The 27,761-nt window shown below is 40.3% G+C and overlaps 1 protein-coding gene across 3 annotated transcripts; it reads right to left on the bottom strand.

Moving 5' to 3' along the window:
* Positions 1-11,475: 11,475 nt before the first annotated feature.
* On the bottom strand, positions 11,476-23,203 carry SLC7A9 (solute carrier family 7 member 9). 3 transcript variants are annotated; one of them, XM_069027112.1, is made up of 14 exons: positions 23,110-23,203; positions 22,120-22,490; positions 21,789-21,914; positions 20,461-20,608; positions 19,283-19,525; positions 18,611-18,736; positions 18,187-18,286; positions 16,819-16,863; positions 16,349-16,472; positions 15,284-15,387; positions 14,395-14,491; positions 13,488-13,637; positions 12,757-12,931; positions 11,476-11,783 (listed from the first exon to the last, which is right to left on the bottom strand). In XM_069027112.1, exons 3-14 carry the CDS (start codon positions 21,891-21,893, stop codon positions 11,719-11,721), a joined length of 1,482 nt encoding a protein of 493 aa, XP_068883213.1. In that variant the 5' UTR covers positions 21,894-21,914; positions 22,120-22,490; positions 23,110-23,203; the 3' UTR covers positions 11,476-11,718. The 3 variants fall into 3 exon arrangements, with proteins under 3 accessions (XP_068883213.1, XP_068883212.1, XP_068883214.1); XM_069027111.1 differs by having other exon boundaries at positions 22,146-22,490; XM_069027113.1 differs by lacking the exon at positions 23,110-23,203 and having other exon boundaries at positions 22,070-22,151.
* Between the last annotated feature and the right edge of the window lie 4,558 nt (positions 23,204-27,761).

Genomic DNA, 27,761 nt, shown 5'->3' with positions numbered 1-27,761 from the left:
GCAAACTGCCCAACACCCATAAGCTGCTCCACTGTTACCCCATTGTCGCGGGTTGGGTTTGTAACCGGGCAGAAACACCAATTTAGTGTAGTGGTTTGGTCTGAAACACTCATTACTGTTTATCTTCTATGAGATAAGAATTAGGAGAAATGCGAAGCAGGCACCAACTTGAAAGAATATAAAGAAGTTTATTAAACAGACCCAAAAGAAGAAAAGGAAAAAAAAAAAATTATACCACCTTCAGAACTCTCTTCCTCCCCCCACCTTCCTCCCTTCTCCCACTGACAATGTAAAGACAACCCTTAAGATGTTCAGTCTGTTACCACTTCCATAATAACCTTGTTCAGTCCATTTAGAAAGAGAAGTCTCTTTTTGCTCGTGCTATGAAAACAGTATCACAATGAGACAGCTGCCCACTTCCAAATATTGTTCAGTCCATTTAGGAAGAGGAGTCTCTCTGCTTGCGATGTAAGTCCCTTCCCCCGACTTGCAGCTTTTCCCGCAACTGCTTTCAAGGGTCCACTCTTGACGTTTTTGGGGTACAATTTTAAGGTTGAGCCATTCAGAAACAAAAAAAAGAGGCCCTTCTCCTTCCCTGGGAGCAAAGGGTCTTCCTCATCTTCATCTTTAAGACTATCTCTGGAAGCATCTCTAGGAATTGAGGTTTTTCTCCCTTCCTCTTTGGAGCAAAAGTCCTCATCTGGTTCATCTGGTTCATCTCTCTCTCTGTCCAAACTTCTCATGAAATTACAGCTGTGGCAGCATCTGCCTATTGCTTACGAGTTGAACACTCCACCCCCCATATCTTCATGAAATTACAACGGGATACTCTGATACATCATAGCTTCACAACAGACTTTCAGCTTTAAGCATCTCCTCTCTCTCTCTTCCCTCAGGTTTTCAGCTCTTCACAGCAATAAAAGGGTTAATCTCACCTCGGCCTTGCAGCTGGAATGTGGCTTATCGCAGTTGGTCACCTGATCTCTGCCGGACAGAGGTGCCGCTTTGCTGAATCTCGGCCGCAGTGGAGGGGGGGGGGGGGGTTCCGAGCCTCTCTGGCCGCCCACGGCAAGGCAGTGGGGGGGTTCCATGGCTGGAACAGGCCCATGGCTCCAGGCTGGCTGTGGCCCGGCCCGGGCTGGCCCAAGCAGGGCCTGGCCGGGCCCGCTGGCCCCCGCACGGGGCCTGCAGCCACCTGTCCCAGCGCCGGAAACGAGAGAGAGCTTGGGGGGGGAGTTTGTCTATTCTTAAGTGTGTATCACAGAGGCGGTCACAACTTTAAGTGGCTTAAAGAATTGTCCATATTCAAATTGGCCAGCTGATAGGTTCTATCAGGTCCCAGAGGAAACTGTAAGCACCCCTTAGCAAGGATATCCCTTCCGGGACTATGCTTGCTAACCTATGACACCCATTTAAAGGGTCTCGTGGGTCACGGGGAGCATTAGCAGAGGCATCACAAAGGCGATTCCAGTGTGCCTGCCACAACATAACTTGTGACGGGGTCATAATCATTCAAACAATAGTTTTAATATCTTCTGGGCAAAGAATCCCACTCCTCCATACATAGTTTAACATTTGCTTTGCTGGTTCACTCTGGAGCCCTGACTCAATGACTGTGCCTTGTAGCTGAGTTAGCAACTTCCAGTCTACAGGATTATATTCTCCTACTATTCCCCCCTCGCCTGCTTGATATATTACTGGAAATGCGAACGGATCTCCGAGCGCTTCTGCAAGTTCATAGTCTTTATTCTCAAGGGCTGTTTTTACTATTCTTTTCCAGTCCATTTGGTTAACTCGCGATTTAAGACTGTTACATGTGCTGCGATTTTCCTTTTCAGGAAGCTCTTGGCGCCATCTAGCGGCTTCTTGTTCCAACTCCTTTTTGTCGCTTTCTGGTAACTCATCTTTCTTTTCTGCCGGGGGTGCCGTAGGTAGAACAGACGGTGTCTGACCTGTGAGGGCTTTAACAGCTACGGGGCACCCTATTGGTGGTGTGGGAAGAGGGGAAGCTGCAGAGGGTGCCTATAGGTAAGAAGCAGTTGTGTAATGTTGTCCCTGGCTCGTTAGCACAAGCTCTGGTGTGTCCTCAGTCAGAGGAGACACAGCATTACTTCTGCGACGTCCTTCAGGACTGACTTTGGTAGCAGGAAAGGTGGTGGCTGGGCGCGCGTGCTGGTTCCTCCACAGAGGAGGCATGTCAGGGGCCGATGGTCTGGGCTCGTGTTAATCCAGAGGCAAAGGAAAAGAGAGGGGCCGCTGATCTGGGTTCCAGCAGGTTTATTGTCAGAGGTTCCAGCAACCAAAAAGAGCACCGAGGGGCTTTTGCTTTCAGTTTTATAGGAGGCTTGAAAATGGTAGTGAAAGGGAAGACAACCAATGAGATACAAGCCAGAGGGAGGATACAGTTCAACAAGAACCAATGGGGGGAACCGGGAGGTGGGAGTTACAACAGGGAGCTAATGAACGACCAAATAACAGAGAAGTTTCCCGAACAGGGGGAGTTGGTTTGAACCCAGGTACTACCCAGGGGGATGCAGCTTAGGTCTCTGTGCCACCCATTGACCCCCCCATCCGACTCACTGTCCTGGGTGGGGAAATCCACCCAAGGGAGAGCCCTGAATTGATTGGCATTCAACTGCCCCAGCCCAACAGTGGGCTGGGTCACCGCAACATCTCCTTCATTTTTATTACATTGAAATGAGAGATAAGACTTACAGGATTTTAAAGCTAAGCACTTAAAAATGGGAAGAGCAAGTAAAATTAACACCATAAACAAAACCCATACAATGTCTTTGATAACGGAGGGAATCCAGCCATTGAAGCTCCTGGTGGATGAAAGAGAGCTGGAGGCGGAAAAGAGGTTTGAAAACCAGTCGCTGCCCTCTGCATGCAAGTTGTCTACTTGGGCACGAATTTCTTTAATCGCAGCCATGGCTGTGGGTGAGGAGAAGGAAATCGCTGGCAGCTCGATTTTGTAATGTCGCCTGCCTTGTTTCTTCCTCCTCAGCTAAAAGTTGGCTGAGGGAGGAGGACGTGGGCATTTTTCCCTAGCCAGCAAGAAATCTGCTCAAGTTCTCCAAGGGCCTTAGCTGCTGCCACCCACGGCAAGAAAATTGACAAGACAACTCCTTCAGAGTGAGGCCTATTAGTAACCGAATCATCACAATCATCAGGGATTTTGTGAATCAATTGTTTTGATCTAGCCTGATTAGCCAAATTTTGCCATTTGAGAAGTTGAGCCCTGTCTGGAGTGAGGGTGGTCAAATGCCCCAGAGTACAGGGACCTCCTGTGAGAAATGGTGGGATTCCGTTCCACACGCGGTCCCAATAGATAAAAAATAAACCTTCTGGCAACTCTTTGTTGTGACTGACGGAGTTGGAAACTGACAGGGCCATATTGTGACACCAACCCTGGGTTTTATAGATTTTATTGAAAGGGCTGACTGGGAACTGGTGTCTTGGCTTACTATAGTGCAAGTTAAAGCAATAGGCTGCCTCAGCGAACCCCTGAAGACGTAGTTCTTGGGGCTCCTGTATGGCTATCCGAAGTTTCCGCATCCACTGGTCCCAGCAGCGGTGGGGCTGGAGGATGTGGGTGTCATGGGTGTAGGCAACAAACTCCTCAGTGTGCAAGGGAATACCAACAAAGCAGGAAGACATTGGGTCCTTCGCCTTGCCCGTGCCCAAGCATATCTATGTCTGGTTGAGGGCTTGGGTCAGCGTTACCCACACGTTGTTTTGTGGCTGTGGTATGTTCCATGCCTCGCCTCGGTGATGGTGGCACAGGAGGAGCAGCAGCAGCAGGTGGGACAGCAGCAGGTAGGAGGTCACCATGTGATCAAGGGTGGTAGCTTTAGGAAAAGTATAACACATTTGTGTTATACTCCCCCTCTTTCAGAATAAAATGAGAGATCATTTTTGGGAAGGGAAACACATTAGGGAGACTGGGAAGGGGAGGGTTTATCTTTTGGGCCTGGAAGAGGAGTCTTTTTTTCAGGTGGTCTGGTTTTTCTCCTCTTCCAGGCTGTGGCAGCTTCTTTATTCTGTGTGGTATCTGTTGGTGGTTTTAAGAAAGGCTTAATCCACTTCCCAGGAATCTATTTTGGACCCTCTGGGGTGGAAACACACCCGTAGCCTCTACCCCAAGTGACCAGGGGGTATGGGCCACGTATTTGTAATGTGTCAGGATCTTTTATTAGGACCTCAGGTCTCCCAGTTTATGTTTAGCAGAGTTTGTGAAGTGTCTCATGATAGGAGGGTTGGGTTCTTCATAGGAACAGTTTAAAAAGTTTAAAGTGAACAAAGCTTTAGAAAGCCTTAGGATGGGGGCAGCGATTTCATTGCTGCCTCTTTGTTGTTCCAACAGTTTTTTTAGTGTCTGATGTTTCCTTTCTATAATGGATTGGCCTGTGGGTGAGTGAGGGATGCCAGTGATGTGTTCCACACCCCATTCGCTCGTGAATCTTTTTAATTCTGTGGAGATGTATGCTGGTATTACCATGGTAATTATACCATATCCTGCAGCCGTAGGGAGGAGGAGAGAAGAACCAACAGGCAGGAATTGTGCAGCAAGATTGATTTATTTAATTATTTTACAAACTCTTTTATAGACTTTTTCTTCATAGTCTAATTGGACAAAGGATCAGCCAACCCTTGGGAGTGATTGGATAAAATCCTAAAACATCCATTGTCAAAATATTTTTCTACTGTACTATAAACAAGGCTTCTCAAGGTTGCAAGTGTTTCATTGTTTATAGAACTCTGCTACTATCTTCTGTAAGAGAGAAAAGTATCCAATGGACTTAGAAAGTAGCAAGAAAAATCCTTGCTAGCAGCATTTTTGTATCTACAATTTTCCCATTCTGTTTTTTAAGAGAACAATTCTACTATTAATCCTAAATAGAAATTTACATCAGTTATTAATGCTAAATATGTCCTTAAGGCTTTAACTATCTGACTCCAGAACAAGAATTTTAAAGTTCAGTCTCTGCTTGTGGAAGGACCATCCCAGTCTCTGCTTGTAGAAGGACCATCTGCCTGATGGTTGACATCCTGGTCATCATCAGAAGAGTCATTAGGCTGATGCTCTACATTCTGGTTGCCATTTGGATGATTGGCGTTCTGGCCATCATTTGGAGGTTGCCTGTTCTGCCTCTGGTGCTGTAGGTCAGGGTGAACGCATTTTGAAGGTAGCCACCGTACCCCAGTATCTGTGGAAACGCAAGCATACCCATGACCCCAAACGATGAGCTCATGAGGGCCTTCCCACTGGTTAGTGAGTAAATTCCGCACCCAGACTTTTGCCCGGGGCAGTTGTGTCTCACCTGCAGACTGCAATGAGAGAAAATGATTCAGAATAACAGGATTATTTGAATTTTGTGGTACTGTAAGGTGATTAATTGTACACAAAGCTTTTTCTAGTTCACTCTGTGGGGTTTCTCCATGCATTCCCCTTTTCTGCTTGCCCAAAACACGCTTCAAGGTACCATGAGCACATTCAACAATGGCTTGGCCAGAAGGAGAATGTGGGATACCAAAGGTATGGTCTACACCCCATAGGTGTAAAAACTGCTGCGTCTTCTCCGAGGCATAGGCAGGACCATTATCGGTTTTCACAGAAGCTGGCACGCCCAGGACTGAGAAAGCCAATTTCCAATGGGCAATGACATCACGGCCCTTCTCTCCAGTGTGAGCAGTAGCCCACATAGCCAAGGAGAAAGTGTCAATAGACATGTGCACATATTTCAAATTCTGGGATGTGAGTTACATCCGTTTGCCAAATCTGCAAGGCTTTTAGCCCTCTGGGGTTTACCCCCGCTGGCAAAGGCGCAGCGAGTCCATGACAGTCAGCACAAGCGCTGACAATGTCGCATGCTTTGGTTGGTGTCAAATGAAACTGCTTCTGCAGAATATGTCCACTTTGATGGAAGAAAACATGCAATGCCTTGGTTTGTGCAGTTCTGTCAGGCTGAGGCCCTACCCACGCAGGGTTGGCCAGCATGTCAGCCCTGGCATTGCCTTCTGTTAGAAAGCCTGGTAAATTGGTGTGGCTTCGAATGTGCAGAATGTAATATGGATGCACTCGAGCCTGAATTGCAGACAAGGTTTGCAACAGCGAAAACAGAGCCGCATTGTTCACCTCCTTCAGAAGGGAACAATCTAAGCGTTGGGTGATATCTGCTACATAAGCAGAGTCAGTAACCAAATTCAAAGGTTCCTGTGAGAATCGCTGAAAAGCCATGGTAACAGCCCTTAATTCAACTAACTGAGCAGAGTCTGACTCGGATTGGTGTATTAATGAACCACCTCAAAGGCAGTGTAGGATCCTGTGCGCCTGTCTTGGTTTTGAAAGACAGGTGTCTGCTAAGGAAGGCAGAAGCCTCCCTTGAGGTGGCAGATGTAACCCCTTTCCCTCCGAGTTATTATAATTTTGAAATCAAGGGCCTTTAGGCAAAGATGTGGGAAATAGGAATAACAGTTCTTTACTATTATATATCTATATGTGTATAACCAGTCAAACAAACAGCAATAACTCTGGCAGTAACAGCAAACAATCACAAACCCAGTCCCAGCCTTCTCGGCTGTCAGGCCCTTTCCCCTCGGGTGCAGTTCCGCTCGCAGCCGGCAGGGGCGCTGGCGGCTCCCGGTGAGCAGGGCAGGTGCGATGGTTCCCCCGCGGCTGCAGGGGGCGCTCCGGAGCGAGCTCGGGGAGCAGCGGCACCGGTGGCCTGGGATCCCGGGGAAGGATGGAACAAAGGCTTCACAAACCCCTGGGCAGCTGATCCCGGACTCTCAGGTACAGCAGGCTGGAACGGCAGGCTGGGAGCGGCAAGCACAAACACAAATCCCGGGTGGCAGACGAGATGTATCCAAACGGAGAACCCCCTGGGGCTCCAGGCAGGCAGGGCGAGCACGGCTACAATGCAGTGAAGGCTCGAAGCAGCAGCAGGGCAGGGCGGCCACAGCCCAGCTCCTAACAGGGCAGGGAAAGCAGCTTTGGGATCCTGGTGTTGTTTCCAGCAGAAAAGAGAAACGGCCGAAAAAAGGAACCAGCAGCTCCTTTCTCTGCAGCTTCTCTCTCTGGACGCTGAGAGTGAACTGAACTCACACTCAGGTGAAAACAAAAGCCTGGCCAGGCCCTTTTGTCTTCTCTTAAGTACGGCCATTTGTCCCCTAGCAACATGCATATGGGAAAAAATTCCTTTAACAGGAGAAAAACTAGGACTAAACTAAAACCCCAACAGCGCCCTTACGCAAGGTGACCCCTACTAAAAATTTGTCCCAATCCGTACACCCCAAGCTGCCAACACATCCTGTCCCCAAAGGTTAAGGGAAGTGGTAGTAACATAAGGCCTAATCATAGCTGTGTGCCCCTCTGAGTCCTTCACCACCACAGGCCATTCACTTAAATAGCTGTGTGGTTCCTCCTAATCCTGGCTGATCCCACCAGGGCTAAAGGCCATGAGGGAGGCCATGCAGAGAAGGAGATGATGGTTACATCAGCACCCGTATCAATCAAACCTCGAAGCTGAGTCCGAGGCGGATGGGCGTTCGGCAGGATCAGGGTACATGTCATCTGTGGCCTTTGGTCAGAGATGTTTGCAGTCCAGAAGGCCTGCGGAAGTCCCGTAGATCCACTGCCGTTATCTTTGTGAGTTTGTTGTTCTATCCTGGGGACACAAGACTTAAAAGGCACTAATTTAGCAAGGCAGGTCTTTTCAGGAATAGTTACAGGGGGTTTTTGCGTGGAGACCATCACGCAAATCTGACCTTTAAAGTCAGCATCAATAACTCCTGAGTGCACTAAGATTCCTTGATGGGCAACATCAGGTTTTCCCACCAGCATCGCACTGGATCCCTGGGCTAAGGGTCCTTATGCGTCCAAAGGAACCTTATAAATACCACTGGAGTCTAAGACGACTGTGGCTGCGGTGTGGACGTCAAACCCATCTGATCCATGGGTGCTGTCTGATCCCTGGGTGCCGTCTCTAGGGTGGCTGGGCAGGCCTGTGCCTGTACCTGTGCCACTCTGGGGGAGAGACTGCATCGGAGAGCAATTCCCCCTCCTTGCACTTCCTTGTGGAAGTTTCCCAACAAAGGCTGACCGTCGGCATGAGTCCGGGATCTACAATAGTCCGAGCAATGCCCTGGCCTGCCACACCTCTTGCACTGGGGGATCGGTGTGTTTTCTTTTTGGCTCAGCTTAGGCCGCTTCCGTTTCTTCACTTGTTTTGGTGGCTTTGGTTCACAACCAGAAGATGTGTGAACAGGCTGCAGAAGCACAGCCAAAGCAGACCTTTTCTGGTTCCCAGATCCCACCTTAGCACAGGCCTCAACCATGTCCGTTACCTCAGGGTCCCCTGGTAAGGCATCTATGATTTTTCTGCACTCCTCGTTTGCGTTATCTCTCACTAACTGCCTTAACAACATCTGTCTTAACCCATCATCCTTAACCTGCTTCTCGAGAGAAGCAGCGAATGAAGAAGAGAGGAATGACTGTGATCTCCCTTGAACTATTTCAGTATATCACTTTCTGGGCGCAGATATCTCTATGGTTTTCAACAGGGCAGCCATGCCAACCTGCTGAGCTTGCTGCAGGACACTAGAGGGAAAGGTACCCTGTAGACTGGGATCAGAGAAGGGACCAGTCCCCATAAGAGCATTCGTTCTTGCTGCCTGTCTAGGATCGGCAGCAGGGAGCTGCATATTCCCTAATGCATTTCCCTAATTCCCCTTGTCAGCCAGCTTACTCCAGGTTTTCTCAAAAACTGTAAATTGTGTATGTTGTTGAAATAGTATTTGACCTAAGTGTCTGATATCAAATGGAGCAAGCAAATCTGTATTTATCACCCTTGTTATCTGCATAACCTCAGCAGAACCTAGCCCATGTTGTGCCACCTTGGATTGCAGATCCTGCGCAACCTTCCAAGTAATCACCTCATGCTTATCACACTCACCTGAATTTGGGAGAGCCTTATACACTGGGAAAGCTTGGATCTCTCCTTTCAGGGTGTCACTACCATCCTGAACAGCCTGTGGATGGAGTGTAACAGCTTCCTGATTACTCCCAGAATCCTCAAATCTGTTTGGCATCCCAAGTGTTTCCAATAAATTCCAATCTCCCTCCTCCAAGGTTTGCATCTTAACTGACTCTAAGAAATGATTGTAGTGAATCAGACACACTGTCACCATGCAGTCCGGGAAGGTCCAGGGGCGAGACCGGAGCAGCCTTTTCTTTCGCCACCTGGGCAGCTTTACGCCCCGGGGCCAGAACCTCATCTGCCTCACTGCCTGATGATGAATCATCGGGTAAAGGCAACTCTGAGGTGCTGTGAGCGAACAGAGGTGGGCGGGGAGGAACGGACTGACCAGAGGCAGAACAGGCAGCACAGGCTACAGTCGGCTGCACTGTAGTTTGAACTGCAGCCTCTTTTTGGGATGCCATCTCGGTCGGTTCTGACCGAACTGGTGCTGGAACTGCTGCGGCCATCTCCGGGGCTGCAGCCACGCCCGGCGCTGCGCCTGTCTCCTGTGCCGCGGCAGCACCTGGGGCCACCACCGGCCGGGCCACGGCCACCGCGTCCGCCGCTTCTGTCGCTGGTCCCGGCTCCGCAGGCAGCTGGAGCGCCGGCGCCGCGCCGGTCGCTGACACCGCAGCCATGGCTGCCGCCGCGGGTTCTGCATTCGCCGGCAGCCGCGGCACTTCCGGTTTCAGCGCTGGCCGGGACACTTCCGGGTTCGGTGCCGCGGCTCTTGCGGGTGCCGCGGGCGGTGCGGGCCCAGCGCACCCTGCACGGCGGGGTGCCTCTGGCATCTGCAGCAGCTGCTTTTGCAGGCTGAGCAGTTCCGATAGCTGTCGTGATGTATGTGGCAGTTCCGACAGCTGCCGTGAGATATTCGGCAGTTCCGTCAACAAAGGCAGATGACATATTGGAAGGTCGACTGCTCGGGTCTGCGATGCGCAGAACAGTCCGGCGCCATGGAGGGCGATGGGCCGCACCCGGGCATTCTCGGTGCGGCCACGCCCAGGCCTACACCGGCCAACAAGGTGCAGCTGGGCAGTTTCGGCGCAGCCGATGGGCTAGAAGCCGCCATAATTGACATGGGTCAATTATGCATATTCAAACTTTCCCCAAACCAGTTTACATGTTCCAGGAACTGTTCAGCATGGGTTGTCCTTGGATCCGCCTTTTTAGAGCATGCACATTTCTTGGCTGTGGTTTCAGTCAGTTTTTATCATCACCCTCAGCGTGGGCTTTGGTCTATGGTTTCTGCAGACGGTAGTTGCTGATAGTTGGCATGTCAGTAGCAGGGGTCTTCAACACATTGGTTGGATGTTATCCAACCAAGCAGACAGTTCAATTACCACAAGCAGAACTATATTAGCTATTTTACTATTATGTCTAAGTTTAGTTAATGACAGAAATAAAGGCATTAGTTATTGTTACAAAACTACATCTTTATAACAAAGCTACTTTAACATTATACATATAGCATCTATTTGTAGAAAGCCAGTATTATAATATGCATCTATGACAATAACAAAGCTACTTTATACAGATTGCATCTATTTTAACATTTGTAGAAAGCCAATATTATAATATGTATCTATCACATTAAGATTATGATCTGGGCTCAGAGAGAGAGCAAAAATGTAAAGGTACATGCAGCTGAAATCAAAAAACAACACCTATGTGTGTTCTGCAGCTTAAAGCTGCATAGAGAAGTGATGCTCAGCACTGCCTTTTTATATTCTAGGATGTTTTTTAAGGCAGCAGCCCCTGAATGTGTCTCTGTGAGACTGAAGTTATAGAATGCAATATTCAACTTTAAAGACTGATGTTTTGATAGCTAATGTTTGGTCTAAGAACCTGAGGAGAGAGCTAGTCTGGCATTAATGTGATTTTTGTCCTTTCTGTGATGCTGTAAGTAAGAGCTGCATTGTTCTTTCCATAGTGTCATCAAAAGAATCTTGATGCTGTTGCTGCTAAGTTCTGCCATCTTCATAACTGAAAAGGTTTTTGAGTCACTTCGTATGGAAAATCACACTACGAAAAGCCAGTGTCCACAAAGGAGACAGAGGAGTCCTGCAGCTTTATTCGAAGAGATGGAGAGAGGCCACTGGGGCACACACCCACCAGGGTTCCTCTCCGAGGTTTCGGAGGGTACAGCCTCCTTTTATCCTAAACTCCTGGCTGCATGTTGCCCTCTTCCTTTCCCCATTGGCTGAGATACTAGGAAAGTACAGCCTTCCCAAACCACCTACCACATATCCCCACTTGAACCTGTCATTTTATCCCAAAGTTCAGAAGTTCAGGCTTGTGCGGACCCTTTGTCTGTTGCAGGAGTCAAACAGTCTGGGTTCTGTAACAAACCTGTGGCTTGAAGTTGGTAGAGACATTAAGACCCATTTCAAAGACATTAAAACCCACCCCCTCAACCATGGAATTGTTTGTAAAGACATGAGCACACATCTTTGCTTTCAATTTTAATTCAGAAAACAAGACACCACAACTGATTAGCAAACAACAAAAGCAGCTTTGCTGGACACTGTAGTCTGGCTTAGAAATCTTTTATTATGTATATTTAATGCTTTGAAGTACTAATGTGTTGCAAAACTAATACACCAGTACAAATTTAGCAATTATATATGTGTGCCAAACGACATTGAATCTACTTCAACCAGTACAGCACTTAACCTGGTAGGTATAAAATACTTCACTGAGTAACTTCCTCTTCTGGAACAACTTCCAAAAGCATCTGGAGGTGCATAGTGATGGGCTCTGAGGAAAAGATTTATTGTGAGAGGCTTTATCAGAGAGAACAATATTTCAATTCAAACTATTTTTCTAAGTAAGAAAATTATCCTTCTGCATAGTTGTTTGTCTTATCTGTATTCCTATTTCAAAATGAAAAATAAAGGATGGGGAATAAACAGTCTTAATATCCAAACTACAGCATTCCACATTTCCAAACTTACATTAGAGTACAATGCTTCCAATTACATAATTTAAATTATAATTCATTACAATTATTTAATTATAATTAATTCTATTAATACATTATAATTAATAGGCCCAGGGGACAAGAGAGACAGATGATGGATTTTTTGAATGCTGTAGAACTACTAATCCTGTTGTATTCAGCTAGTTCCAATTAGCCTCTTAGAAATACCTGTGTATCCTGTTTTACCTGAGATAATATCAGAGTTTCTCTAGCGACTATGCAATCAGTTAATAAATGGTCGTGCTGGGTTCTCGCAGCTTTCACTATAATCAGCACTGGGATTATTTTTTTATCTTAATGCTGTTAACATTTTCTTTAATAAGTATTGTAAAATTAATAATCAGAGTTAAGAGCCCAGTGTTTGGTGGCATAAGAAGTTATGTCTGCTAATCTTTAGTTAATCGCTAAAGCAATGTTTTGAAATACAGATAACTGAAAAACTAACTTTATGGACTAATTAGTTCCGTGAACTTTAAAAGTCGGTTTCTTTGTGTTACTACAGTGATGTGTTGTTTTTTGTGAATTAAGTTTAATTTTTCCTCAAGTCAGACATTACTTTTTTTCAATAGGAAGAAGTAAAATACAGTCTTCAGTTAAGCCCACTACATGCTAGGGAAATTGTTTCCCCCCACATCCTGCTCATGTGCTTTAGAAGGGATGGACCAGATAGTGAGTTTTATTATAGTAATTAATCTCAAGTTTAGCAAATGTTCTGTTGAGTTTGGAGCTGGCTACCTGATGTATACTTACTTGATATTTTTTGGGGCCAGTTGAATTTGAAATGAACAAAAAGTACATAAACTATAAGTCCACTAAGTATAAATAAAATACAGTACAAATAGGCCAGTTCAGGTGCACTGATGATTGGTGCCAATACCAGTAAAATTGCGACCAGTGTCACTATGACAGGAATGATGATGGGTATCTGCAAGATACAAAGAATAAAATCACTTCTTCATTCTTTAGCTGTTCTTACAGAGGTTTCCTGTATGAAAGAATATTTTGATTGTCTTATGCATTTTTTACTTTTAAAATTTCTGGAATCAGATGGGGCAACTGAAGGAGTAGCAGAAGTATGGATAGGGAAAACTCTTCTGCTAAATTATTCACTAAGATCTCTTTGTCTGCATTTCAAATTTCAGTGTACAAGCTTGCAGTTTAATAAATGTGGGACCTGACTTATGTGCAATGACCTGGGGTCTTATTTTGGATATTCTTTCAGCGGTAGTCTGCTGACTGCAATTACACATCTCTGAAAATTTGGCTTGTGCCCTGTGGTCTATACAAGTGAAAACCAACATCTTTTCCCAGTCCTTATGAGCTTAGTCCTAGTGCAGAACTACTATTAAATAGCTAGATTTCAGGTAAGGGGAGTAAAAAACGAGGATAATGTGCAAGGGTCCTGGTTAAATATCCAGACACTTAGGGTGAATCCATGCTACAGCATCTATGGAATGGAGGAAAAGCCATACAGAACTTACCCTGATAGGTCTCCTGAGTTCCTTCCTTGTAAACCTCATAACAATTAGTCCAAGTACAGTTAAACCATAAAATATCCAGACTGCAAAACTGAAGTAATTTATGAGTGTGTCAATGTCACCAGGAATAATATAAATAATAGCAATGGCACCCTAAAAATGAAAACAAAAATTAGTATAGTCTATTATAGAAGAAGGCTGAATTTTATTTATTTCCCAATACTGTTGTATGCTTAGTGTTCCAGAGAATGAACTGTGAATGTTTTTGCTTAAACATTTGGGTGTAAGTGTATTGCAGCACCTTTAAAGATTGTGACTACATCCTGCCAACATGTCCTTATTTTTGTATGTAATATTAATTCCATTTTAAGTCAAAATGCTTATAATTTTTATGCATAAATCTGTTTCATTATTAATTGAATATCTTGAAGATACAAAATGTATTTTTAGGTTTTTAATGTTACTGGGATTGAATAGATCTTGTTTTTCCTTGAAGATAAATGGGTAAAATAAAAATAACAAGATGTTCTAGATTTATTCTTAAATGTATTTACTGACTGGATTTTTTTAGTGAGATGTAAATTTCGTATGTGGAGGAAACAGGGTAGTGATAGCTTGCTTGCAAGCATCCTGTGAAAGGATTCTGTAATACTAACCATTCATTTAAGTTTTTGATTTCATGCCATTGATCCTTAACCATTTTGATTTTTAAAATCCAGTTCTGGAATGAGTATATTCAATTTACAGAAGTTGGGGGTTTTATGTAGTCTTTTTTCCAAAATGTATTTAGCAATTTTTTTGTCTAGATAGTTAAAGATATGTGTCAAGACTGCTTGTAAGAAACTGTGAAAGTATGTATTACTGGAGAATTTTTGTTGATAATTTTTCTGTACTTGGAATATATACTTACATAAAATATGATAGCAGGTGCTGGTGTTAAGTGCTTAACACTAATGTAAGATAGTACCTTTAGCATGTGCCCTTCACGACCTGCAACATAAACAAGTCTGACAAAACAAAAACAAGGCAATGTAGTTAGTGTGGCACCTAGACTTTAAGTGGCACTACTAATAATAGACATCTGACTAATTTAATCAGTATTTTCTTTGATATGCATTGGGATTTAAAGAGTATTGTAGCAGTTTAAAATAAGGGAAATAACCAGTATTAAAGCAGTGAGCTAAAACAAATTCTGAACCAGTATTAAAATAGTACACTTGAAATTAATTTCAGAATCATTATTTTGCACATATAGTTGAAAATTATTTTGGGAAATGTTACCTACTGTGTCCCTTTTAATTAAATATTTCCTTTTTCATGTGCTTCATAGCAAAAAGCTATATTGACAACCTTTTCTCTAAAAATGGCCTTTACATCCGCATTGTTTTCAGATGGTTTTGAAATTTTAAAATACTTTAAATAGTAAATGGAAGCACTGAACAACTAATAGAAAGGAATAGCTTCTCAGTTACGTTTGCTGGTGTAGTCATGTTTTTACTGCTAACTTTTAATTGTTTAATTCTCATCTTTAAAACTGATGATTGATGAAAAAACCCTTTAGTGCTATAGTGCTATACCTGCATAGAATTGAGAAGAGACCATGTTTTCTAATTTTTCAAACCTGAACAGACACTGTTTATTTTTGAAAATTAATCAATAAGGCTAGATTTACAGGCAATTCTAAATTACATTTTTATAATGTGGATCAGAAGAATGTCTTTATGTCTGTAGATACATGTATATAAATTTTTCCATCCTTCAAAATCTTTCATTTGAAGATATTTAGAATGGGAACTTACCTGCCTGCAGTAAAACAGGTGCCATTGGCAGATCCAAGTGTAGAAAATACCACAAAGAGAGGAACTATCCAAGAGGCTGGATAAAGGACTCTATCTCCAAATGTCTGGGATATGGGATTAAAATTAATAATTTTGGCATTTTAACTACCATTTAGTATATTCAGTAATGTTAGAACCTCTCTGTAGGTAAAGTAAATCGGTATCTGAGCTATGTTACCAACAAAAACATGTTGTATATTTTGTGTTCTTAAACAAGATTTAACTTGATACATTCTTTGCTGTAACTCCTGGTGCAGACAAGCTGCTGAAATGCACAGAAGATCTAAATTTTAAAAGCTTTTATTTAAAAAAAAAAAATTAAGCATTTCAACATGTGTACTTCTTCACTTTGCTACCCTATATACTGTTTGTTTTCCCCGAAAATAAACATTAAAAAAATTGTTGCATGACCTCAACAGTTATTTCAAAGACATGGAAAATTTACTGAGCAGAACTGAAGCGACAGATGTATTTTTTAAGGTTTCAGAAACTTACATAGTTTCTAATTCTACCTGTAAGAGTATATCTTGCAAAAATGTAAGAATTTTATCTTTCAAATTTGTTAAGAAAAAAAACCAAAAAGAATAAGGTGGAAATGAATGATGGACCATTTGCTGTTATCTCCAGAACAACAAACTTTGATCTACTGTCATTTGGCATGTGTTTTTTTTCTCAGAAATACTGAAAATGGCAAAGCAACTGTCAAATTTTATTTCTCTTTCCATGTTTTTGATGCCTATGGAAAGCAGTCACCCTCTGAGCTGCAATGTTTACAAAATGTTTGCTGAAGACTGTATTACTTTTGCTTCCTTCTTTTATTCCTATTGGGATATTATAGAACTACTCTTTAAATTAGGCATTACTGAAATTTTAGATTAAGAAATGATAGCAGATAATGGAGGAAAAGGTGGCACTAACATCTTAAACTAATTTTATCTTTAAAAAATTAATGGAACTGAACGACTTACATGACTTCAATGCACACAGCCTTCTTCAGATGTTCTATTAAAAAATTAAGTAGCTTACCACAGCAACTGCCTGGGACTGCAGGAGTTCTGTTGAAGTCATTACGGTGAAATAGGAAATGTTTATCAGAACATAACAAACCGTAACCAAGGGGATTCCAATAATTATAGACAGTGGTAGATTTCTAAAGAATGGAAAAGTAAGATCCCATCAGCATTGATCTATCACTGGTACAGTTGTCATAGTAAACTGTGGATTCTTTCTTTTCCTGATATGTTCTTTAGGTGTATTTACTTTTTTTTTTTTTTTTACTGTAGAGCTAAGGAAATCAGGATTATAAAAAAGGAAAACTATAAATTATGCAAAGATACAAAGCCTGTAATACAGGCTAATTAGCTTTGTCTGTTAGTGCTCAAACCTTGAATAACTAGTGCTTTTAAAAAACAAACCAAAATATATGCTTGCTTGTAGAAAAATATTTAGTGTTTGATTTTTGCCAGTAAAAACACTGCTTTCCTACATAGTTTTACCTGTAAGGATTTTTAAGTTCTTCTGTGATGTAATTGAGTTGATTCCTGGAAGGAAAAACATTCATAGAGTATTTTAGCAGTCAGGTGTTTAAATATGACTAGGCTATAAGGTGAGGTGTTATTTCTTGTGTTATTGTTTTTAATCTTTTCAGTTTAAAAAAAAGAAAAAAAATAAGTACAATCAAACTTTTAAGTGGGAAAACTGCAGGACAAAACCTGTGTGAGCTTCTTATCCAAAAGTCAGCCTCTTGATTCACCATCTCTTTCTGCATTATCTCTATTATCTCTGAGACTTTGAAATCTTGGATAAAATATCCCAGAGTAATCAAACAAAAATTTGGTAGACACTAAGATTTACAAGATTGCCTTTCAACTTCAAGCTTTGCAGTATTTGAGTCTTTTCATATAAAAGCAAAAGTGTGCTGAGGGCAAGGAGTGAAGCAAGCCTGCTGATGTTTCACAGTGGTTCTGTAAGTCATACTAGCATAAAAACCTTTCTAACGATTATACCTATCTGAATTATAATTTCCAAATACTCATTTTTGCTAGAGCATGTAGACAAATTGAAGCAACGTTTTTATATTCATCTGCTCTGAAAATGGGAAGAGTTAGTATTTATGGTTCAAAAGGCAAATTTTCAAATGTTAGTGCCTGGTGGTTACATACACAAGTAATTATTTAGGAATTAGCTTCTTTGCCCTCTTAAAAACTCCATATGAGTGCCTGAATTAGGAGACTTACATGCCTGAGTTGAGACACTCAAGCTTGGAAATAGAACCTAAAAAAAATCTATTTAAAAATAAATTCAGCTTCAGAAGCTTTTAGGTACAGACCTATATGCAGATTTATGCAGTTTGTACATTTAAGAATATCAGTGGATTTGTGCCAACAGAACACTATGCCAACTGACATTCCCTGAGAAAAAATCTGCAGGTTGAACGTCATAATTTCTGATATAATGTTCTTTTTTATGTTCTCCTGTACTAATCAAACACCACTACATATTTTCCAACAAATGGAATTTGATGGAGTAACCTGCAGGGAGAGCTATTTTGCCTAACACAAGGGAATTAAACTGTGTTATATCCTCCTCATCACTTCAGTTTCTAAGCACCTTCAGCAGCAAAGCAGTAGTAGTAGTAGTCCTTTTTGGATCTAATATAATTTCTTTCCCTAGTAAACAGCAACTAAAAGAAGGTGGAGTTTTGGGGGTTTTTTTAACCAAACGAGTGTTCTTTTTCCAGAACTCATCAAGACATTCTTAATAACAGGTCAGTTGTTAACTTTCTCAGAGAGTTCCACAGGGAGAGAGTAAACCAGTTAAAGGCTGTTAAAATGTAACTGTTAAGGCTAATAAAGATTCCTTACCATCCATCATACGCCCAGAGTCCATTATAAAATGCCAAACTGATAGAGCTAACAGAAATTTTACTGTCCTTGAAAGAATCTTTGAAGTTTTCAGTTTTTCCTGCAAATAAGAGGAAGATTACTGATCAGTGTTAAAACTAATTCTTGTAATCCCCACCAGATGAAAAAACATTCCAACATATGTCTCATGTTTTGAAACTTTTCACTTTAATTAATACCCTTTTGTATTAATTGATTGGTAGTGTTGCATTGCCCACCCATCCCCATTCTCTAAAAAAAAATACCATAGCTTCCAAAAGATGCAAAACTGAATGAAGAGATTCAGGGCTGTGCCTTATTACTGTGTCACTTCTGTCAGTGGGGAACTTTTTAATGATCATAGCAAAAGCTAAAAGAATTTTTCAAATAATGTATATTTTATTACCTTTTGCAAGGAGAACAATTCCACTTACAATAATGATTGTGACAATGATCATTTTAGCAGCTGTGAGAAAATTCTGGAGGTAGCTTCCCAGCTTCACACTCAGTGAATTCACAATTGTAATTACCACTAAAAGAAATCAAATTACAAATTTTTGCATTGTTTGTCAGAATTTAAAGAAAAGTTGCCCCTCCCCTTATTTACTGTACTGCTTTTCCCTCCCTCACACTTTTTGTCTATATTATGTACAGTTTTTAATTACTGTGTTTGGATAACTTTTAAAATAGTGAGGAAAAACACATTTATGAATTAGATTTTGATAATACCTTTTACAAAAAATATTTTGAAGTTGCACAGCATTCTGATAAATAAAAATAGTATTTCCACACTTATTTTTCCTTCCTTTTCTGCTAGAGATAAGAATTATACAGCTGCATCTATCTTAATAAAGAATTAAAAACTCCTTGGACTAGGAACAAACCATTTTTAAACCTATCCTTTTTATGTTGTTGGATTAGTTATTGTGGGAAGGACTGTGTCTTAAAGATTTCTGGTGTCTTTGTGAAGATGAACCTAAGGAAGTTTCAGGGTACGGAAGTGCACTTATTGATGGGGCCAGACACAAGTCACTATGCAGTTTTGGATCTGGCCTGTCTTAAAAAGTGTGAGTCTTACCAATAGCAGCTGCTGCAAGACACTTGATGACAACTTGGGGTGGATCACAACCTGGATAAAAAGGGGCTGATGCATATTCTGCAAAGCTGAGACAAATGATTGCAAATGAACTGGGTTTTGTAACCAGTAAGCTTGTCCAAGAAAACAAAAATGCTGGAATTGGGCCAAATGCCTCCATAAGGTAAGGATATTCTCCCCCAGACTTTGTGATCATTGTACCAAGCTCAGCAAAACAAAGTGCACCTGAATAACAAGAAAAGCAGGTTCAGTTAATACACTTGTGAACCTGGGACTGCTTGAAGAGATGATCACATTTTAATAGGTAGAAAAGTTAAGGAAATTTATATATACAGTGCATCATTACTCTCTTCAAGTTTCTGTATATTTTACTGTATATGCAAAACAAAATTTTAATTACCTGTGAGCAATTGAAAAAAATACCCTGAAATTATTAAGATGCAGTCTAAAAATTACTACGATTGATGTTTAAGACTTCACCAAAACCAGTACAAACAAACATCGTGATTTCATTGGATTTCCGTTTAAGAAACGAACACTATAAGAAGTGTTTAAGTGGCTGACATACCTTTTGGAAACCTCAAAAAACAGACTTTCTGCACAATTTTGAAATAAAATGGCTGCTAAGTACAACATTAAAGCACAGTGATACTTCCTGTTCTATTGCTGTATGTGGCATCTTGAATTAAGGGTTTTCTGTATGCTGTCCACCTTGATACAATGCTCAAAAATTTCTTTGTTTTACTTCTTGAAATATTTTGAGGCGCTTAGTGCTAAATTTTCAGATAACAGGGTTAGAATCATGGAAGTAGAAAGCTAGCAGAAAGTACCTAGCTCACTACCAGTAAATTTCACATATTGCCAGTTATTTAAGTAGAAGAGTATTCTCTTTATTACAGTCAGTGGATGAAGCAGGCAAAACTAAAACTTTGTTTCAAAATAAATTGAGAGTGTGATTTACAATTTTAAAAACTTAATTTGTCTTCTATAAACACCCCATTTTAAATTTATGGTTGAGTACTGCTATGGATATATACAGCAGGATTTAGTTGATTTTGGTCTAGGTGCTATTAGCTAATTTGTGAAATGAGAGTAGTATGCAGAAACAGCAGATTTAAAGATTTAAGGCAAAGATTCAGATTCTTTGTTGACTCTTTTACCTAATGTTGCCAGAACTCCACAGGCTGCCCAGACAGTTAAACAAGGACCCACAGCTTCAACATTGGCAAGCACTGATTTTGGAGAAACGAAGATACCTGAGCCAATAATTGTACCAACAATCATACAGATTCCACTAATGAGGCCCACCTTGAAATAAAATGAGATGTATTTGTAAGCAATTTCTAGTAATTCAGCAATTACTTCTCAGTATCATAGAACTATAGTAGTTGTCATTACTGACTTATTTTTATTGGCTTGCAATATATCATTCTATAAAGAAATATATTAAAACAATTTTGCAAGGTTTCACTCTTCTTTCCAAGATTGGTGTGTACCCTGTGGTGTACTCCTGCTGTTTTCAAAAGTACATCTATTTGTGTTTTGCCTGCCTGTGTATTTCCTTTATTAAACTGTCTTTTGGATTGGGTCTCAAATATAACCATGGATGGGTGAATTTGCCCTTTCCTCTCTGATTAAGCAATGACATTCTGTTACAAGCAGTTGGTGAATTCTGAATTTTCCAGGATTCAGAAATTGTCTTTCATGGATGGAGTCTGTTTTTGTTTTGGTTTTTTTTTTCTTTCTGAGCAGCTGTTTTCCTCTCCTTGCTTTAAATATTTGTGCACAGGAATCGTGTTGATACTGCTAGGTGGTGATAAGATCATGTTCTCCTAAATTTGTAGTGACCTACAAGTGGCACAGGCAGCTTAATATTTTCTGATAGTTACGGCTACTCTAATGACATCAGTATTTTTCCAGTCTTGCCATCAAACTACATCAAAACCACATAGAGAATCTTTTTCCAGGTAACTTAAATTAATTTTAAGAGAAATGCCACTCCCCTCCTGAGAGGAAGTGATACAACTGTTTTCTAAAGCATCTGTAATTTTCTGGAGGAGACAGATTTTCACTTGTCTTCAAGCACCAGTGCCTATTTCCTGGCTATAAACACTAACAAATTTTCATAAACAATGAGCTGGACAACCCACTACAACTTCTGAAAAGTCCATGTGGAAAAAAAAAGTAAAGTTTATGAAATGCCTCAGTTATCAACTTAGGATAAGTCTTTGAATTCTTTTTATATCGGATAACTTAAACGACATATTCTTGGGGTTTTATTCTGTTTATATCAGAACCATTTAACTCTAGTAATTAGCAGTTTCTAAAAATTTAAACCAACCACATTGTTGAGATATTAGCATATTTTTGCTAAATTGGGTCACAGTAGTGGTTTCTGTAGGCTGATGCATATGCACAAATACCCCCTTCTGCCTCCCTCTGCCAACCCCTCACACATGGATCAAAGGGGGAAAAGAAAAAGGTTTGCCTGCTTTTGTAGGTTCATCGTTTGAGGTTCATGATTCTGAATGGATTGTCTGTCCTCTCTTCCTTTGTGCTCTCCTTTTCTTTTCTTCAAGCTTTCTTCACCCATTTGTTTTTCCTGTTGAAATTTCTAAGGGAATAAAAACAAAATCTCACTGTAGCATAATAATGTTGCTTGACTTTTGCTGATGATGTGGGTCCAAAATAGTGTAGGTAAATATTACCAGGAAACAAATACATGCACACACTCACTCAAAGGCAAAGGACTTCCATCGAACTACCTACTCAGAGAAGAAATCGAAGAGGAGAAGTTATGTCAACTTCTGATGTCTGACCTGCTGTGGATTTTCCTCATACCCACCCGGCAAGTGAATATCTGTGTCTTCTATAGCAGACTACATTCAGTTTCGAGGATGTCCTTACTGGAACGATCAAGCTTTTATAGCCGGTCCTTCCTCTGTATTCCTCCAAATGTCCAGACAGATTTTATCTTGCTCCCAAAAGCTAGTCTGTTTTCTCCTTATCTGGGAGACATTCTTTCTGTTCTTCATTAAATTAGGCCCTGCCTCAGTTCCTTGGAGATGGAAGGATCTGATAAACAGAGTGTGGGCTACTATAATTATCTAATTAGCAACTCTTTGCCTCAGGAGTCACCAGTCTTCTCTGTGTTGATTCAGGATGAATGTCTTCCACTCAACGTTTTGTCCTGTTTAGAAAAGGAATGTAAACAGTTTGTTTTCAAATTTAAATTTAGACTTACAATTTTTTTTTTTGGTGAGGATTTTGCTTGTTTCCCCTAGTATTGGCCTACAATACAGTCTGAGACAGTGAAGGAAATTGATTGGGTTAGGTCCTGAGTCTCTAAAGTGGATTCAGTCAGAAGTCTCTTCTCTCCTAAGACTCTACAACTATAATTTCTTGAATTTGAATGCTGAAGATAAGTATGCTTTTATACAGATGGTAACCCTGGAAGGCATCATGTCTAGGAAAGGTAAGTTGGGGTTTTTTGTAAATTAAGTAGTAACTGGCTACAGAAACTGCACCATTTTAAATTGACAGAACACCTATCTCAGTATTGTGGTCTTCAGAAACATTTGGGCTATAAAAACATCTTTTTGATGTTTTTTATCTTTTGAATTAAAGATTTTTTAAAGAATCATAACAAATCCAACTTTTAAGATTAAACCTATGATAGAAAACACATGAAGAATGCAGGGCTTGGGTCCCTGAACTTCATTATAGCTTTGTGCCCAGCGTCTCTCTTTTAAAGTCATGTATTTAGACTACTTCAATTATCACCTTTAGCAATTCTTGCTTTCACTTACCTTCTTTATTTATATTTGTTTGGTGTTAATCGAGTCCGGGAATTCTTGTCAAGTGCATTTCTCCTATTATTTCCCAGCCAGTTACAAGCAAGGAATGTCCATGTCTGAAACCAGAATATGCAGGAGCAGCAGCTTAAGTACAGAGGTTATAAAAGGTAATCATTAAACCCATTCTCTGCCAAGAAGCTTTGAGTTAGGAACCACAGGTAAACTGATAGTCCAAGTAGTTTATCTTCAAAAACAAGAAAACCTGTCTTTGTTCCATTTGTGAATGTCTCTCCAGTGCCTAAGTAAGTAGTGTATTACATAGTGGGAGTGAACCATAATTTGGAGAGTCTATTTTGATGATTTTTATAGCAAGCAGTTGCTAATTAAGAAATGCTTTGGAAAGATAACCTTGAAGTAATTGTCATTTTATGAGTGCATTAAAATCATCTGTAGAGATGTTATTTGAATCCTATAAAAATAGTTGATGTTTTTATCTTGAGAAGGTAGAGAAGCATGAGAAAAAAGGTTTCCTTTGTTTTTCATTAACCTGAGGCAGCTGAGTGGGCAGCTTGTGTTCCCTTTGCTTGCAGTTACAAATATTTTCCATTTTTGTAAATATTTAAAAATCTTGCTTCAGTGAAAAATGCCATTCTCTATTTCTGTGCGGTTGTATATCCAGGAAAAAAAAAGTATTATTATCCTGAATTCTGTAATAAGGCAACAGCTTTCATTTGAGCTAGTCATCCCTAAAACACTTGGAAAAAAACCCTTATTCATGTTAATCACTTAATTGTTTTTAGCAATGCAGTTGAACAACTCCTTTGCTGTATGACATTCAAACCCAAACCCCTCTAAATGCAGATGAGTTTTTCAATAAATATCTACTGTTAAAAGCTAAAAGATGTTCAGATACTGGTTCCTGATGTTAACATTTAACATTTGTTGCCTTCTTGAGATAATGCCTCATAAGCAGGCAGTACAGGGCTGGAAATAAGACCAAATTGCTTGGCCTGAGTATCAACAAAACTATCCTAAGCATGATTTGACAATCGTTTTCCTCACTTTTTTTTTAAACTTTTTAAGCATGCAGGATTGATCAACAGGAATTTCTTCTGTAATGATGATGTAAATCTGTGACTAAACATGGACTCTTAAGAATATGTGAAACACTTGTTTCACATGCCTCGTTTGGGATCAGGTATTATGTAATGTATTTCTGTGTTCCTTATACTGGTAATTTTGAAATGAAGATTTATAATCTTATCATTCCTATGTTGTTCATGAAATGCTACAGAGACTATTGAAATAGCTAATGTGAAAAGAAAAAAAGAATGGGAGGATCATATTATGGGGCTACCATTGTCCATTGAAATGAAGCAGGCACATCTTTCACATCATCTCTACCCTGCATCTTCCAAACCAACAAAAAAAACCCTGAAAAAACATGTAATTTTGATGAAGATAATGGGGTATGTAACCTTTAATGTTCTGTTAAGTAAGGTTTTGCTTGGGAATTTTTCTTAGATTTAGTGTAGGTAGTCTTTGATTTTTTTTGTGTAGATGTATGCCTCAGTTGACTTTTCTTTCTCCTTCAGATCTGTACTCCATTTTGTTTCTTCAGGTCCCATAAAAGACACATTGAAAATATGTTGTTTGAGTTTTTGCCTAAGCAACTGGTTTCTTTAGTCAACCTGGAATGTCCATCTGGAGGATTCCCACCTGTTCAATAGAAGTCTTAAGTCTCTGTAGTGATTTGACCTTAACTAGTCTGTGTTTCTTTATAAAAATAGAAAAGTATCTTCGTTTATTGTTTAATTTTGTTTTAGGCGTTACTCTTCTTGGGATGATGTAAACCTATTAAAAGATTTGCAATTTTACCAGCAGTCCTTTTCCTCAGCCACTGAAGTTAAAAATAAACATTGATTTCAAGGATTCTAATAGTATTTCCTTCATAGACAAGAGAAATGACATTTTACAGCCCTGGGAAAAGAGTCCTTCCTTCTCAAATAGGTACACAGATGAAGAGATGAAGGAGTTCAAATTCCAAGGGACTACACAGGCAAACACTCCAGGGCTGGTCCTATTTAAATACAGCAGTTTGAACCTTTTCAAATGCTATTTACCAATTAAATTGTAAAAAGTAACATTAAACTTTAATTCAGGAAATAGCAAGGGCACAGTGTAGAAATACACTTTATTATCATTACTTACTAATAATAAAGGTTAATGTTTGTTAGGGTTGGTATTTATTGCTTGCAGTAATGCATGTTCTACTTTGACCAATACTAAAGCAAACCATAAGGATCATCCTAACTTGCAGCTTTTAATTGTAGCTTAGCAGCATCTCAGAGTGGATACTTTCCATTCTAACATTCCTGCTTACAAGTTACTTAATTTTAATGAGAGGACCAGTGTGTTTCCTTGTATTTGGCCTTGTTTGAATCTGACCATTAATAGATGTGTTCTATGATGTGATCTCAGTAACGTCATCCTTAGAAGCATTTTTTTTCAGAGTAATTGCAGGTATGCTGCAAGTGGAATATAAGGAAAAGGTCTTATTTAATAGCTATGGTGATGGTGGGTTATGCTACGGATTGCAAGATCTTTGCATCTTGTGGAAGTCAAGAGGAAATATTAGGTGACTGTAGTTCTTAACAGAACTACTTAATAGACTATGGATCTTAACAGAATATATGGGGTTTAAATACCCGTATGTTTCCCCTACATAGTTCTTGGTTAAAGTGTAATTCTTTTTTTTTCTGTGACAAATATGGCTTTTGAAAAGATATTCAGGTTTGCTAAAGGTTTTGTACTATATCTACCTGAATAGTGCAGAGTCTTCCGTCTACAGAGAGATTTCTTTTGGTATAATGTATTTTTTAAGCACAGCTGTTCAGAGACTCTTAACAAACTCCTAAAAGCTGGGTATGTTGTTCTATCCAAAATGTCATAAAAAAATCAAGGAGTCTCTTCATAAGGATATTCTAAGGGAATTTTCATGGCCTCTGAAGAAAATTAGCTTGAGTATGTCACACTAGGTTTTTTTTTCAAAGACTCTGAAGTTTTTAACAGTGCATCAAAGTCTGATCAGAATCAATGATTTTTCTGATAAACAACCCGCTTCTCTTTTAAAAACAAGGCCTGATTTTCATCTCCTTTTTGAGTCCAAAACTCACATTGCATTCCACTGGCCTTTCACCAAGGAGGGATTACCAGGTAACATTGATTTTGGAAGACACATCTGTCTTGTGCCTATCTCTAGCTGAGGAAGGAAACAGTGAATACTGAAGCACTCTACTGAGGTCATGATGTTCTGTGCTACTTTTGAAGTCTCATTTTAATTTTACATTTATCAAAACCAAATACTTGAGGTATAAAACAACTCTAATTGCTACAACAGATATCCTTCTATATTTCATATCTGAACATGTGCTTAATAGGTATGTTGAAATAAATTTAGTACAGAAGGAAAAAGTTCAGGACTAAAGAAAATCTGGAGAGCTCATTCTCTGAGAAACCACATTTTTGAACATAAAGAAGCCTTCAAAGTGCATCTGCTTTTCCAGATTCAAGCTGATTGGTACCATGGAGTTTTTACCACACTTATTTACACTAGATTTGGAGAGAAGGATGAGTGCTTAGAATTCTCCTAAATGGAAGAGCCCTGCCTGGCCAAGGATTTGTAGTCCCGAGGGAAAAGCTCTTAGAACTCCTGATGCAATGTACCAGGAGAGTGCCATGAATTTTTCATAGTGAAAAAGTCCTAGTGGGTTCTCTCTTCTGAGCTGGTGGAAGGCAATCTGATGGGCTGAAAAACAGCATCTTTCAGGCTTGAAAATAGAGGTAGGGGAAAAGAAAACAGCTGGGTTTAAATGACTTCTTAATGGTTGGGGGAAATTTTCTAGAAACTGGAAAAAATGATAAGGCAAGTATATGTCAATGTTCTGTCAGTTCACAGGACATTGGTACATACTTACCTTAATGTGACTGCTGAGTGTCAGACTCTTCCGGGTATTTATGCAACCAAGACACAGAATATGAAATGCTTTGTTTTGACAATAGAGTAAGAAGTAATGCTACTATTTTAGCAGTAGTTGACAAACGCATTGGAACCACTGAGATTTACTCTGAACTCGCCTGTGGTTTTGGTTTTGGAAGAGTGATAGCAATGTTTGCTTTTTGAATACATAATTACATTATTTATTCCAAATTATGGCAACATTGTGTTCAGTTATTATGGACAGAATATGCTCTGTAAATTCATCAATGTAACTTGAATGTGACTACAGTTCCACAAATCCTGAATTGTTTTCCCTTTTCTTGGTAGGAATGGAATAATGTTTTAATGTTGTCTTGTGAAAGGAAGCTGAAACTACTTAATGGATTCGATTTACTGACTGGAAGATCTGGAAGATATTTTAAGTGGAAGGCAGGTGCAATATAACGGAGTCAGGATGCTCTGCCAGCTGTGGTCAAGGGAAAAGAGCAAGTTGCTATTGTCAGGTGGGTAACAGAAAAAGAATAAATTGTCATGGGTAGAATTATTGTACTAGAATAAAAAGTCAAATAATTTCTTAAGTCATCTAAATTTAGCATAATATCTATGAAACAAGGCAAAGCTATGATTTTAAAATTCTCATTGTTACACACCTTTAATGAAACAT

The sequence above is a fragment of the Aphelocoma coerulescens genome, chromosome 11 (genome assembly GCF_041296385.1).
Source record: "Aphelocoma coerulescens isolate FSJ_1873_10779 chromosome 11, UR_Acoe_1.0, whole genome shotgun sequence".
In the NCBI taxonomy this organism is placed as follows: domain Eukaryota; kingdom Metazoa; phylum Chordata; class Aves; order Passeriformes; family Corvidae; genus Aphelocoma; species Aphelocoma coerulescens.
Note: the sequence above shows the minus strand (reverse complement) of the source record. Positions and strands in the feature narration are given on the sequence as shown.